Source organism: Bos javanicus, chromosome 2 (genome assembly GCF_032452875.1).
Source record: "Bos javanicus breed banteng chromosome 2, ARS-OSU_banteng_1.0, whole genome shotgun sequence".
NCBI lineage: Eukaryota > Metazoa > Chordata > Mammalia > Artiodactyla > Bovidae > Bos > Bos javanicus.
The window spans coordinates 136177459-136189461 of NC_083869.1; the positions used below are offsets into that span (position 1 = coordinate 136177459).

Consider the following 12003-nt stretch of genomic DNA (forward strand, 5'->3'; position numbering starts at 1 on the left):
TCTGACACTGTTTCCACTGTTTCCCCATCTATTTCCCATGAAGTGATGGGACCAGATGCCATGATCTTCATTTTCTGAATGTTGAGCTTTAAGCCAACTTTTTCACTCTCCACTTTCACTTTCATCAAGAGGCTTTTTAGTTCCTCTTCACTTTCTGCCATAAGGGTGGTGTCATCTGCGTATCTGAGGTTACTGATATTTCTCCAGGTGAGTCAGGTAAAAATACTCATTACAGGCTTAGGATTGAAGATACTAAAGTGAGAACATGAATGAATGTAGAATTTTGGAACATCTGATTTTAAAAGTATTTGTTTATCTTTAAAGTCCAATAAGAAAATTTTACTCATGCTTATCTTGTCTGAGGAATAAACATGGAAAGATACTTACTGAAAAAAAGCTACAAAATTTGAGGCTTTTAAGAAGGGAATTAAAAGAGAGTGGGTCATGAAGAGTAACTCCTTTCAGATGGAGAAGCTGAGAGGAGAAAGAAATTGATTTAAGAAAAGATCTTACTATTAGAGCTGAGGCCATCTGCCATTTAGTCAAATTTGCTTTTCTGCATGCAGGGTCACCTTATACAGACTATACAGACACACAATACAGCTACCATCTCCACTGATATGCAGAGGGGTGCCCTGGCCACCGCTTCAGACTGCCTTGTGGGCACTCAGGATGCTCAGGATGCTCAGGACTCTGTCCTGTGTGTCCCTGTGAAGTGACTCCCAGGAGGTCCATCCACTGAGACGAGTTCGTCTGTTTTCAAGCAGCCCTTTAAATCCCTGAGGCCAGCGCCCCTCTCTCACCACATAAAATGTCCCCCCGTGTGTCACTGCTCCTCATAAACATGGCTGCTGCTTTTATAATCAGTCTTAAGATATGGTCACCTGATTCTGTTATTTTTTATTATGCTGAAATCAGTCAAGTGTCGTATATCTTACTAGCATATTAATGTGTCAGATTCAGAGAAATAATTCAAGGATGAAATCAACTGATTATCCTCCTATCCATATGAAGTATATAAATATAATCTCTCAGAGTTGGTGAAGGACAGGAGGGCCTGGTGTACTGCAGTCCATGGGGTCGCAAAGAGTTGGACATGACTAAGTGACTGAACAATGATAAAATATTATCTCAATTGATAAAGAATGTACAGTGCATAGGGGAAAGTGGGAGAAAAGTATTTTGAAAACTGGATCAAGCTTAGCTAATAAAATTAGCAGTTGCAAATGCTGTTTGAGGGAAGAACATAATGAATTATGAATTAGGAAATTTTCCTCTTATGTGAAAGGAAAAAAGCAAAAGTCACAGAACATTCTCATGAGTAGATATATTTATTTATTTAGAAACTGCTTATTTTCTGTTAACCAATTTCCATTTTAAGAGCTTGTGGGGTTTCCATAATGGCTCATGGTAAAGAATCCTGCCAATGCAGGAGACATGAGTTCAATCCCTGGTCCAGGAAGATCCCACGTGCCTCAGAGGAACTAAGGCCATGCACCACAACCATCGAGCCTGTGCTCCACAGCCTGGGGGCCACAGCCACTGAGCCCACGCTCTGCCACCACTGAAGCCTGGGGGCCCTGGGGCCCACGCTCCATAAGAAGAGAAGCCGCTGCAACGAGAAGGCCAGGCACCACAACCAGAGTGCTCCCTGTTCACCGCAACCAGAGCACACCTGTGCAGCAGCAAGGACCCAGCACAGCCCCCACCGAAGAAAAGAGCCTGTGAAAGAACAGCTGAAGCCCACGCAGTGCTGTGCCTACCCATCCAGTGGCCTGAGCAGTGGGCGCTGCAGGCCAGCCTTCAGGGGGAACTGTGGAGTGGGCAGCAAGCTCGCCTGCCCCCCTGTGGACTATGCCAGCACCTCAGATCCAGTAGCGTTGCACTCAGCTGCTGAAGTGACCCATTCACGGTGAAGTCCTCCTTAGTCACAGCTTGCTCAGCTGGCACCTGCTCTTCCCTTTTAATCTCTTCAGAATCTGCAGATGTAGAGATCAGGCACGACCTCCCAAGAGTGTTCACAGGAAACGGTGCCGCGCACGGGCAGAACTTCCCGGGTGAGCATCCGCCGAGTCAGACCCACCGACTGAGCTCCCTGGTTGCCGGGAATGGGTCGTCTCCAGAGTGCAGAGGAGAGTCCGTGTCACACAGACCGATGGTAAGAAGTTCACATACATGCCTCTGGGAGAGGCTAGCGGTCAGCCCTGGGCTCGTAACCACCAGGAGTCTTGGCTCCTGGAAGCTGCCTGGGTCTGGTTAGTGGAGGCTCCAGGAGCGAAGCGGCTGACCAGAGGAGTGGTGGCAGCAAACTGCAGCTCAGCTCGCTGGTGAGGGTTCCTGGAGGACGCAGCAGGGACAGCAGCTGGGTTTTCAGTGGCAACGATGGCATGAGCTGCCTACAGAAGCTTCTCCCAGGTTCTCTTCGGATTCCTAGTGTAGACGCCGTCACTTTTCCTTCTGTAGATGTACTGCTCCATTGGGAAGTAAAGGTTGGTGCCACCTAAGAGGGCCCCTGCTGCAAGGAACGTGATGACGTCGTCCTTCATTTGCCGGACATCAAGGACTGAGGATAGTGTAAAAGATTCACTTCAAGTTATGACAAAAATCCAAACAGTGCCATATGGACCACTGTCTGGGTAGCATGGGAAAAGCCTGAGAAGATGTTTTAGAGAAGCCAGATAATCTGATAAAACAAACTTGACTTTCATTCAGTTTGTAGAAATAACGCTGTGAGTTTTATTTTTTAGAGGTTTAAAATTTTTTTGTAATGTCTTGGCATTTCTGAGAAACTTATAATACATGTACAAGGTTCAAGAACCTAAAAATATTTCATATTACATTGTTCTTCCTACCCCCTCCCTTCTTGTCAAGGCCCTGCTGCTTCCACAGTCAGCCACATGTTTTGTTTCTCAGGAATAGCTTCTGGAGGCTTATTTGTTTTTTCCTAAGTATTTATTTGGCTGTGCCTGTGGGACCTTTTCGATGGGAACTCTTATCTGTGGCATGTGGGTTCTAGTTTCCTGACAAGGGATTGAACTCAGGCCCCTACAATGAGAGTGCAGAGTCTTAGCCCCTGGATCATGAGAGATGTGCCAGAATGTCATTTTATGGATACACAAGCAACTATGAATATCTATTTCTTCTTCACTCCACATGTGGTGCTAATGGTAAAGAACCCACCTCCCTATGCAGGAGACATAAGGGACTCAGATTCAATCCCTGGATCTGGAAGATCCTCTGGAGCAGGAAATGGCAACCCACTCTGGTATCCCTGCCTGGAGAATCGAGATGGGTAGAGGAGCCCGGTGGGCTACAGTCCATAGTGTCACAAAGTGTGGGACGTGACTGAGTGACTGAGCACAACCACATATAAAACCATACATGGTTGCACACTGTGCACAATGTTCTATGGTATCTTGCTTATATTCAGCTGACAATATCTTGGGAATATTCTCTCTTGGGACACTATTTTCCACAAATCAGTCCACTGAATAGATGATGTACTATAATACGCTTTACTGGTCCACGTTGGAAAAACACTAATATAAAATGACATCTTGGCATCACAAAAAACAATGTAATGCATAACCTTAGCCTAATTTATTCCATTGCAGGAAAATGTATCAATTTCTAATGCAATAGGAATTTCACAAATCTAACGGATTTGTCGCCTAAAGTACTTCTAACTGAAATACAGCATCTGATAGGATGTTGCTGGTAAACTAGCACGTTGCTGATTCCTCACCCCGTTACCCCACCGCACTGAGGAGCTATGCAATGATAATTTCTCTTTCCTTAAGACTCGACCTCTCCTCTCCCAGATTTCTCCCTGATCTTTTTTCAAAAACATTCTCCAACCTCTTCTGCCCTTGTGACTTCTCTACAATCTGCTCCTCTTCTTAGCACTGTCCTTCATTCTCACGCCCTCATTGCCTGGTCTGGTCTCTACCTGCCATCTCAACATTGCCCATCATTGCTCCACCCACTCCCCTAGAGATGGTATCAATATGGCCAGATAGATGGTTGAGTATAGAAAAGTGGTTCATGGATGATATTGAATCACTGAGCCTGGATGAGAAGGAGACATCCACAGGGGAGTCTAAGGTAGCTGGGGAAGAAGGAGAATTTAGGTTTCATCTGTGGCCTTCATTCAGGGGAAGATGCTACAGGGCCCACCAGGGAAGAAGAAGTCAGAGTCAGAGGTAAATACTTGGGAGGTGGTGTCCAGAAATTCCAGCAGGAGCTCTGGAGAGAAGAGTGAGGGAGAGCGCCTGCTGTGAGGCTGCTGTGAGTGTCGGGCAGGGACACACACGGGGCAGCAGAGAAAGGAGCAGGAAGGTGATAACAGGCTTCCCAAGGGAGGGAGGGTGTCATGGTGATAGTGATGTGCACAGAGTTACATGTATCACGGAGATGAGGGAGGATGGAAAAGAGCCAGTGAGAGGGAGGGCGGGTGCAACTAATACATCCTGTACGCTGTTTCCTGAGAGGCCAGGAGCAGAGGCTAAGAGAGAGGCTGAGCCAGAGCACAGGACACAATGAAGGAGACATGAAAGTTGATAAATAAAAACATAGGTGTTCAAATCAAGATTGTGTTAAAACACTCTTTTAAGGAATACAGTTGGGGTTTTAAGGAACTGCTTTTAAGGAATACAGAAATAAAATTGCAGGTGAGATGATATTAATTCTTAGATGATGATTCACAAGAATGACTCCCCTGCCTAAAGAGTGACACCATCAGAAGCAGTTCTGTGCAGAGGTGAGCGGGGAGACGGCACAGCACAGTGGTGGAGACACGTGGTCGATGGAGACGCTGGGCCTTCACGGGGGGAGGGGGGTCCTGTAGACCCCACACGCTGGTGTGCTGAGAACATCGAGCAGGAGTGACTTGAGCCATTGAGAGTCACTGTACTTGAAGGGGTTTTTGTTTAAATATAATTTTATTTCTTTTTGGCTGCCCCGGGTCTTCTTTGCTGCAAGCAGGCTCTCTCCACTTGTAGCGAGCAGGGCCTGTGCTCTAGTTGGGTGGTTGGGCTTCCCGCTTTGGTGGCTCCTCTTGCTGTGGAGCGCTGGGCTCTAGGATGCCTCGGCTCAGTATTGGCGGTGTACAGACTTAATTTCTCCATGACATGTGGGATCTTCTGGGGACCAGAGATTGAACCTGTGTCCCCTGCACCGCAAGGTAGATTCTTAACCACTGGACCACCAGGGAAGCCCCTGTACTTGAAGTTTTCATTGGAGCTACCTAAAACATGATAAAAGTGATCTCAGCAAAAGGGGGAAGGAGCAGTGAGTGTACGGCCTGCCTTCCACCAAAGAGAGCCTGCTGGGTTTGCACAGACCCCTTTCCGTTTCTGAACCACACTTGCCTCTTTCTCCACCTACAAACCACACATCTCTTAAATTCTCCAAGCAATCTTTCTGGTACTTTCTTCCATGGAAGTAGAATTTCTGGGCAAAAGATTCTGTGCAATCTTTCCATGTGAATATCAGAAGAAGGTGAACATTTTGTTTGAGGTTATGGTTCTGGAAATTCAGAATTAAATATGTTTCAGCTCACATTGGCCAAACGTGCTGTACCTGGCCTCAGCCTCCTGTGTTTTAGTTGGCTCACTGGTGTCATTAAGGTCCTGGGACCCCTCCAGCCCCTCAACTACTGCATCCACCTCCTATGGCATGGCAAGAAAAGGCTCTCTGGTACCATTAAGGTCCCTGTTGATTGCAGATCCTGTGATCTTGCTGGTGCCTTGACTTACTGCAGCTTCCTAAGTCCTTACCTAAGATTTGTTGGCATAAAGTTCAACCAGGAAAAATAGAAAACAAAACCTGTTTTAGTGTGTCTCTTGATATTTGGTTTTGTTTTTACATTTGCAAGGGCAAAACAGAGAAAATGAAGCAAAAGATACTTTCAAACATATATGGTTAACTGATTTAGAATTACTGATTCAAAGAGTGTCTGTAAAAATAAAATGTGACTTCCACTTCCAGCTTTAAGAGGAACAGTATCTGAACTTCCTCACCTGGCACTGGTAATTAGAAAGCTGAACAAAATACTGGAAACAACTGCTTCCTAAAGTGAAGATGGATACACAAACCCATCTGAAGACTCCTGGCTGTCTGCCTTCAGGCAATTTCCATGCTGCAGGTACAGGGAGGGGAACCCAGATGCAGACCAGCAAAGCCTTGATGTGAGAACACAGGTGAGCCAGGGAGGTGCAGAAGGTGATATGTGCAGGGCAGGGCATCGAAAAGAGAGAGCTACTCAGACAGAAAGAATGATCCCAAGTGCCTAATGAGCCCACTGAGTCTCTGTCATCTGATCACACACAGGTGAAATTCCACAAGGTTGGGCAGGAACAACTTTTGAGGAAAGAATTATTAGTGGAGACCTATGCATTGAGTGGGACTGGATGCCATGATCTTAGTTTTCTGAATGTTGAGCTTTAAGCCAACTTTTTCACTCTCCTCTTTCACTTTCATCAAGAGGCTCTTTAGTTCCTCTTCACTTTCTGCCATAAGGGTGGTGTCATCTGAATATCCGAGGTTATTGATATTTCTCCTGGCAATCTTGATTCCAGCTTGTGCTTCTTCCAGCCCAGCATTTCTCATGATGTACTCTGCATATAAATTAAATAAGCAGGGTGACAATATACAGCCTTGATGTACTCCTTTTCCTATTTGCAACCAGTCTGTTGTTCCATGTCCAGTTCTAACTGTTGCTTCCTACAGGTTTCTCAAGAGGCAGGTCAGGTGGTCTGGTATTCCCATCTCTTTCAGAATTTTCCACAGTTTGTTGTGATCCACACAGTCAAAGGCTTTGGCATAGTCAATAAAGCAGAAATAGATGTTTTTTTCTGGAACTCTCTTGCTTTTTTGATGATCCAGAAGATGTTGGCAATTGATCTCTGGTTCCTCTGCCTTTTCTAAAATCACCTCAAATATCTGGAAGTTCAAGGTTCACATATTGCTGAAGCGTGGCTTGGAGAATTTTGAACATTGCTTTACTAGTGTGTGAGATGTGTACAATTGTGTGGTAGTTTGAACATTCTTTGGCATTGCCTTTCTTAGGGATTGGAATGAGAACTGACCTTTTCCAGTCCTGTGGCCACTGCTGAGTTTTCCAAATTTGCTGACATATTGGTGCAGCACTTTCACAGCATCATCTTTCAGGATTTGAAATAGCTCAACAAATAGATGGGGAAACAGTGGAAACAGTGGCTGACCTTATTTTGGGGGGTTCCCAAATCACTGCAGATGGTGATTGCAGCCACGAAATTAAAAGATGCTTACTCCTTGGAAGGAAAGTATGACCAATCTAGACAGCATATTAAAAAGCAGAGACAGTCCCACCCCCCTTCCTGCCCAGGGCGTGGAGCTCGGGCCAGGTGAGGGCTGGGGTGGTTGGTTACCGCCTTTTGCACCGGCGGCGGCGAGGAGGAGGAGGGGGGGTGGGTGGGCGCTCTTTCTTTTTTTTTTCCTTCGGAGAGGTTTTAGCACAGGTTTTCCCCTCGTTCTCATGGCCGCCCCACCTCGCCGCCTCCCGACCCCCCTTCTCCCCCTCCCCACCCATCGTCATGACGGCGTCTCCGGATTACTTGGTGGTGCTCTTCGGAATCACGGCTGGGGCCACCGGGGCCAAGCTGGGCTCGGACGAGAAGGAGCTGATCCTGCTCTTATGGAAAGTCGTGGATCTGGCCAACAAGAAGGTGGGACAGTTGCACGAAGTACTAGTTAGACCGGATCACTTGGAGCTGACGGAGGACTGCAAAGAAGAAACGAAGCTCGACGCCGAGAGCCTGTCCTCGGCGCCGCAGCTGGACCAAGCGCTCCAACAGTTTAACCAGTCAGTGAGCAATGAACTGAATATTGGGGTAGGAACCTCCTTCTGTCTCTGTACGGACAGGCAGCTTCATGTCAGGCAAATTCTGCATCCTGAGGCTTCTAAGAAGAATGTATTATTGCCTGAATGCTTCTATTCCTTTTTTGATCTTCGAAAAGAATTCAAGAAGTGTTGCCCTGGTTCACCTGATATTGATAAACTGGATGTTGCAGCAATGACAGAGTGTTTAAATTTTGAGAAGAATAGTTCAGCCTCCCGGTATGGAGCATCTCAAGTTGAAGATATGGGAAATATAATCTTAGCAATGATTTCAGACCCTTATAATCACAGGTTTTCAGATCCAGAGAGAGTAAATTACAAATTTGAAAGTGGCACTTGCAGCAAGATGGAACTTATTGATGACAACACAGTAGTCAGGGCACGAGGTTTACCATGGCAGTCTTCGGATCAAGATATTGCAAGATTCTTCAAAGGACTCAATATTGCCAAGGGCGGTGCAGCACTTTGTCTGAATGCCCAGGGTCGGAGGAACGGAGAAGCCCTGGTTAGGTTTGTGAGCGAGGAGCACAGAGACCTAGCTCTGCAGAGACACAAGCACCACATGGGGAGCCGGTACATTGAGGTTTACAAAGCAACAGGTGAAGATTTTCTTAAAATTGCTGGTGGTACATCCAATGAGGTGGCCCAGTTTCCCTCCAAGGAAAACCAAGTCATTGTCCGCATGCGGGGGCTCCCCTTCACGGCCACGGCTGATGAAGTGGTGGCCTTCTTTGGACAGCATTGCCCCATCACTGGGGGGAAGGGAGGCATCCTCTTTGTTCCCTACCCGGATGGTAGGCCCACAGGGGATGCTTTTGTCCTCTTCGCTTGCGAGGAATACGCACAGAACGCACTGAGGAAGCATAAAGACTTGTTGGGTAAAAGATACATCGAACTCTTCAGGAGCACAGCAGCTGAAGTTCCGCAGGTGCTGAATCGATTCTCCTCGGCTCCTCTCATTCCACTTCCAACCCCTCCCATTATTCCAGTACTACCTCAGCAGTTTGTGCCCCCTACAAACATTAGAGACTGTATACGCCTTCGAGGTCTTCCCTATGTAGCCACAATTGAGGATATCCTTGACTTCCTGGGGGAGTTTTCCACCGATATCCGAACTCATGGGGTCCACATGGTATTGAACCATCAGGGCCGCCCGTCAGGAGATGCCTTTATCCAGATGAAGTCTGCGGACAGAGCATTTATGGCTGCACAGAAGTGTCATAAAAAAACCATGAAGGACAGATATGTTGAAGTCTTTCAGTGTTCAGCTGAGGAGATGAACTTTGTGTTAATGGGGGGCACTTTAAATCGAAATGGCTTATCCCCACCGCCATGTAAGTTACCATGCCTGTCCCCTCCCTCCTACACATTTCCAGCTCCCGCAGCAGTTATTCCTACTGAAGCTGCCATTTACCAGCCCTCAGTGCTCCTGAACCCACGAGCGCTGCAGCCCTCCACAGCGTACTACCCCGCGGGCACCCAGCTCTTCATGAACTACACGGCGTACTACCCCAGCCCCCCAGGTTCGCCCAATAGTCTTGGCTACTTCCCTACAGCTGCTAATCTTAGCGGTGTCCCTCCACAGCCTGGCACGGTGGTCAGAATGCAGGGCCTGGCCTACAATACTGGAGTTAAGGAAATTCTTAACTTCTTCCAAGGTTACCAGTGTTTGAAAGATGTATGGGAATCCTGAAACCTTCAGACATAAGACAACTTCCAGCAACTTCAGGAGAAGTTTGTCTACACTCAGGCTGCAGTATTTTCAGCAAACATCATTGGACGGTGGGCGAATGCCCTATCTTTTGGTGGAATGAAAAATTTGAGCCAGTGAAGCCAAATTCTCATTGCAAGCAGCATGCTTGGCTCCTTGCTCACTGCAAACAGGCATTTAAAATGTGAATTTGAAATCGGGTGTCTCCACTACTACCAGCTAATATGGCATCATAGGTGTTTCCTAAGTTTTAAGTCTTGGGGGAAAAAATACTCCACTGACATCTACCATCTCCACCAGGAACTCTTTTATGGAAGCTCCATTTTTGTGTGTTCCCACTCTTCTTCCCATCTTCTGCACAATCATGTGCTCTTCTGAAGTAAGAATAAGGTCTTGGAGTATGTAAGTCCCAGACTTACAGCAAGAAATGGCTCTTGGCCATCACAATGTCTTACAGTTAAAAGCCACCAAAAACTATTTTTAAAACACCTTGGAAAAGTGACAAGAAATGGCACACCCATCACAAAACATACATAGTTTAAAAGTTGCATTTTTTTCCTCAGTGGGTATCAGTTGTAAATAAAAATGAACTAGGGGCCAAAATATAAAACCAAAAATGAAGCAGCTATGTGTAGTTATTAATTTCTAGTTTGAACTGTAACTGAATACTGTGGCTTCGTATGTATTATTTTATACTATACTTTTCCCGTTATTGATGCTTCGGACTTTAATAAGAAATTCCATAGTTTTTAATATCACAAATGAGAATATTTGAACAATGTATTCTAGAAAGCAATATACTAACTGAAGTGAATGCTTGTATATAATAAGATAGCCTTAATCCTTTTTCTCTAATGCCTTAACTGTCGAATAATTAAAACTTTTAAAAAGCCTAGGGTTATAGTCAGCATGCTAGACTGAGAGGTGAACACTGATGTGATGAGAACAGGTGCTGCTGTCGGTGTGTGGCACTGTGGCTTAGCTGTGTTTATGCTCCAGAAGTGCAATATTAGACACTAGCTATGTAGTACTGCTGCCTCGTGTAACTCCAAAGAGAAAAACCGAATTTGATTAACCAAGGGCACATGTTCCTTTAAGTTCCTCTTAATGTCCTTAGCTTGAATGCAATGCCATACAGATTTATGTGGCTGCTATTTTTATTTACTTTGCATTATTTTGATTAATACCTTAAATGGAAAGCCAAACAGTCCCTCTTCACTGACCAGTAATGTCCATTTAACTGCAGTAGGAAAAATAAGAAAAACCATGTTGTGTGAAAATTGGGGATAACTGGCACTTAAGATCATAAAAATAGTTCTTTATACTTGGCTGCCTTAAGATGCTGTTTGCCCAGAGCTCTGAAAGACTTTAAGATAGGCAGTAATACTACAATACTACTGAATTTTTGTAGAATTGTTACATTTGATAATAAAACTTGCCTGTTTAATCTCAAAAAAAAAAAAAAATAAAAAGCAGAGACAGTACTTTGCCAACAAAAGTCCTTCTAGTTAAAGCTATGGTTTTTCCAGTAGTCATGTATGGATGTGAGAGTTGGACTATACAAAGAGCTTAGCACAAAAGAATTGATGCTTTTGAACTGTGGTGTTGGAGAAGATTCTTGAGAGTCCCTTGGACTGCAAGGAGATCCAACCAGTCCATCCTAAAGGAGATCAGTCCTTGGTGTTCATTGGAAGGACTGATGTTGAAGCTGAAACTCCAATATTTTGGCCACCTGATGTGAAGAGCTGACTCATTTGAAAAGTCCCTGATGCTGGGAGAGATTGAGGGCAGGAGGAGAAGGGGATGACAGAGGATGAGATGGTTGGATGGCATCACCAACTCAATGGCCATGAATTTGAGCAAGTTCCGGGAGTCAGTGATGGACAGAGAGGCCTGGCGTGCTGCAGTCCATGGGGTCACAAAGAGTCAGACACGACTGAGCGACTGAACTGAACTGAGTTTGTACTTGGGCCAGGCCTTTTGCAGGGCTAAAATTTCCAGTTTCTGAGAATGTAGCCAAGGGGTGAGTCTGAGAGAGGCGCTCGGGATGTACCAGAGCTCACTCTTAGACTATCTGCCATAGAATGGGGTACTGAGAGTCAGCGGCTGACAGAAAGGCGTCCCTTTTGTGCCAGTGATCTCCCCGTGTGACTAATGCATGAAAATGGCCGACCGACCCAACAGTCACGCCCGACAGTGAGAGGTGACCCCTAAGAACCGTGCAGCTAGGGCACCTGTGACCTGGGCAGAGATAGATTTCATACTTTTCACAAGTGCACGGGGAACATTCTCCAAAATTGACCATATGTTGGGCCAGAAAATAAGTCAACTCTAAATAGACTCAAATCATACAAAGGAACTTTTTCCTGTCACAAAGCGATGAAACGAAAAATCAATAGTGGAAGGAAAAGTG

The 12003-nt window shown here is 45.7% G+C and overlaps 1 protein-coding gene and 1 pseudogene across 1 annotated transcript; one reads left to right on the forward strand and one right to left on the reverse strand.

The window, feature by feature from the left end:
- Window positions 1–967: 967 nt before the first annotated feature.
- LOC133256479 (small ribosomal subunit protein uS2-like) lies at window positions 968–7576 on the reverse strand (annotated as a pseudogene).
- LOC133235018 (epithelial splicing regulatory protein 1-like) lies at window positions 6779–10281 on the forward strand. The gene has a single exon (XM_061395758.1). The coding sequence runs from the start codon at window positions 7575–7577 to the stop codon at window positions 9570–9572; it is 1998 nt and encodes a 665-aa protein (XP_061251742.1). The 5' UTR covers window positions 6779–7574; the 3' UTR covers window positions 9573–10281.
- Window positions 10282–12003: the final 1722 nt, after the last annotated feature.

Excerpts from the sequence above, each read along its gene's own strand:
- LOC133235018 (XM_061395758.1), top strand. The coding sequence starts at position 7,575 with ATGACGGCGTCTCCGGATTACTTGGTGGTGCTCTTCGGAATCACGGCT.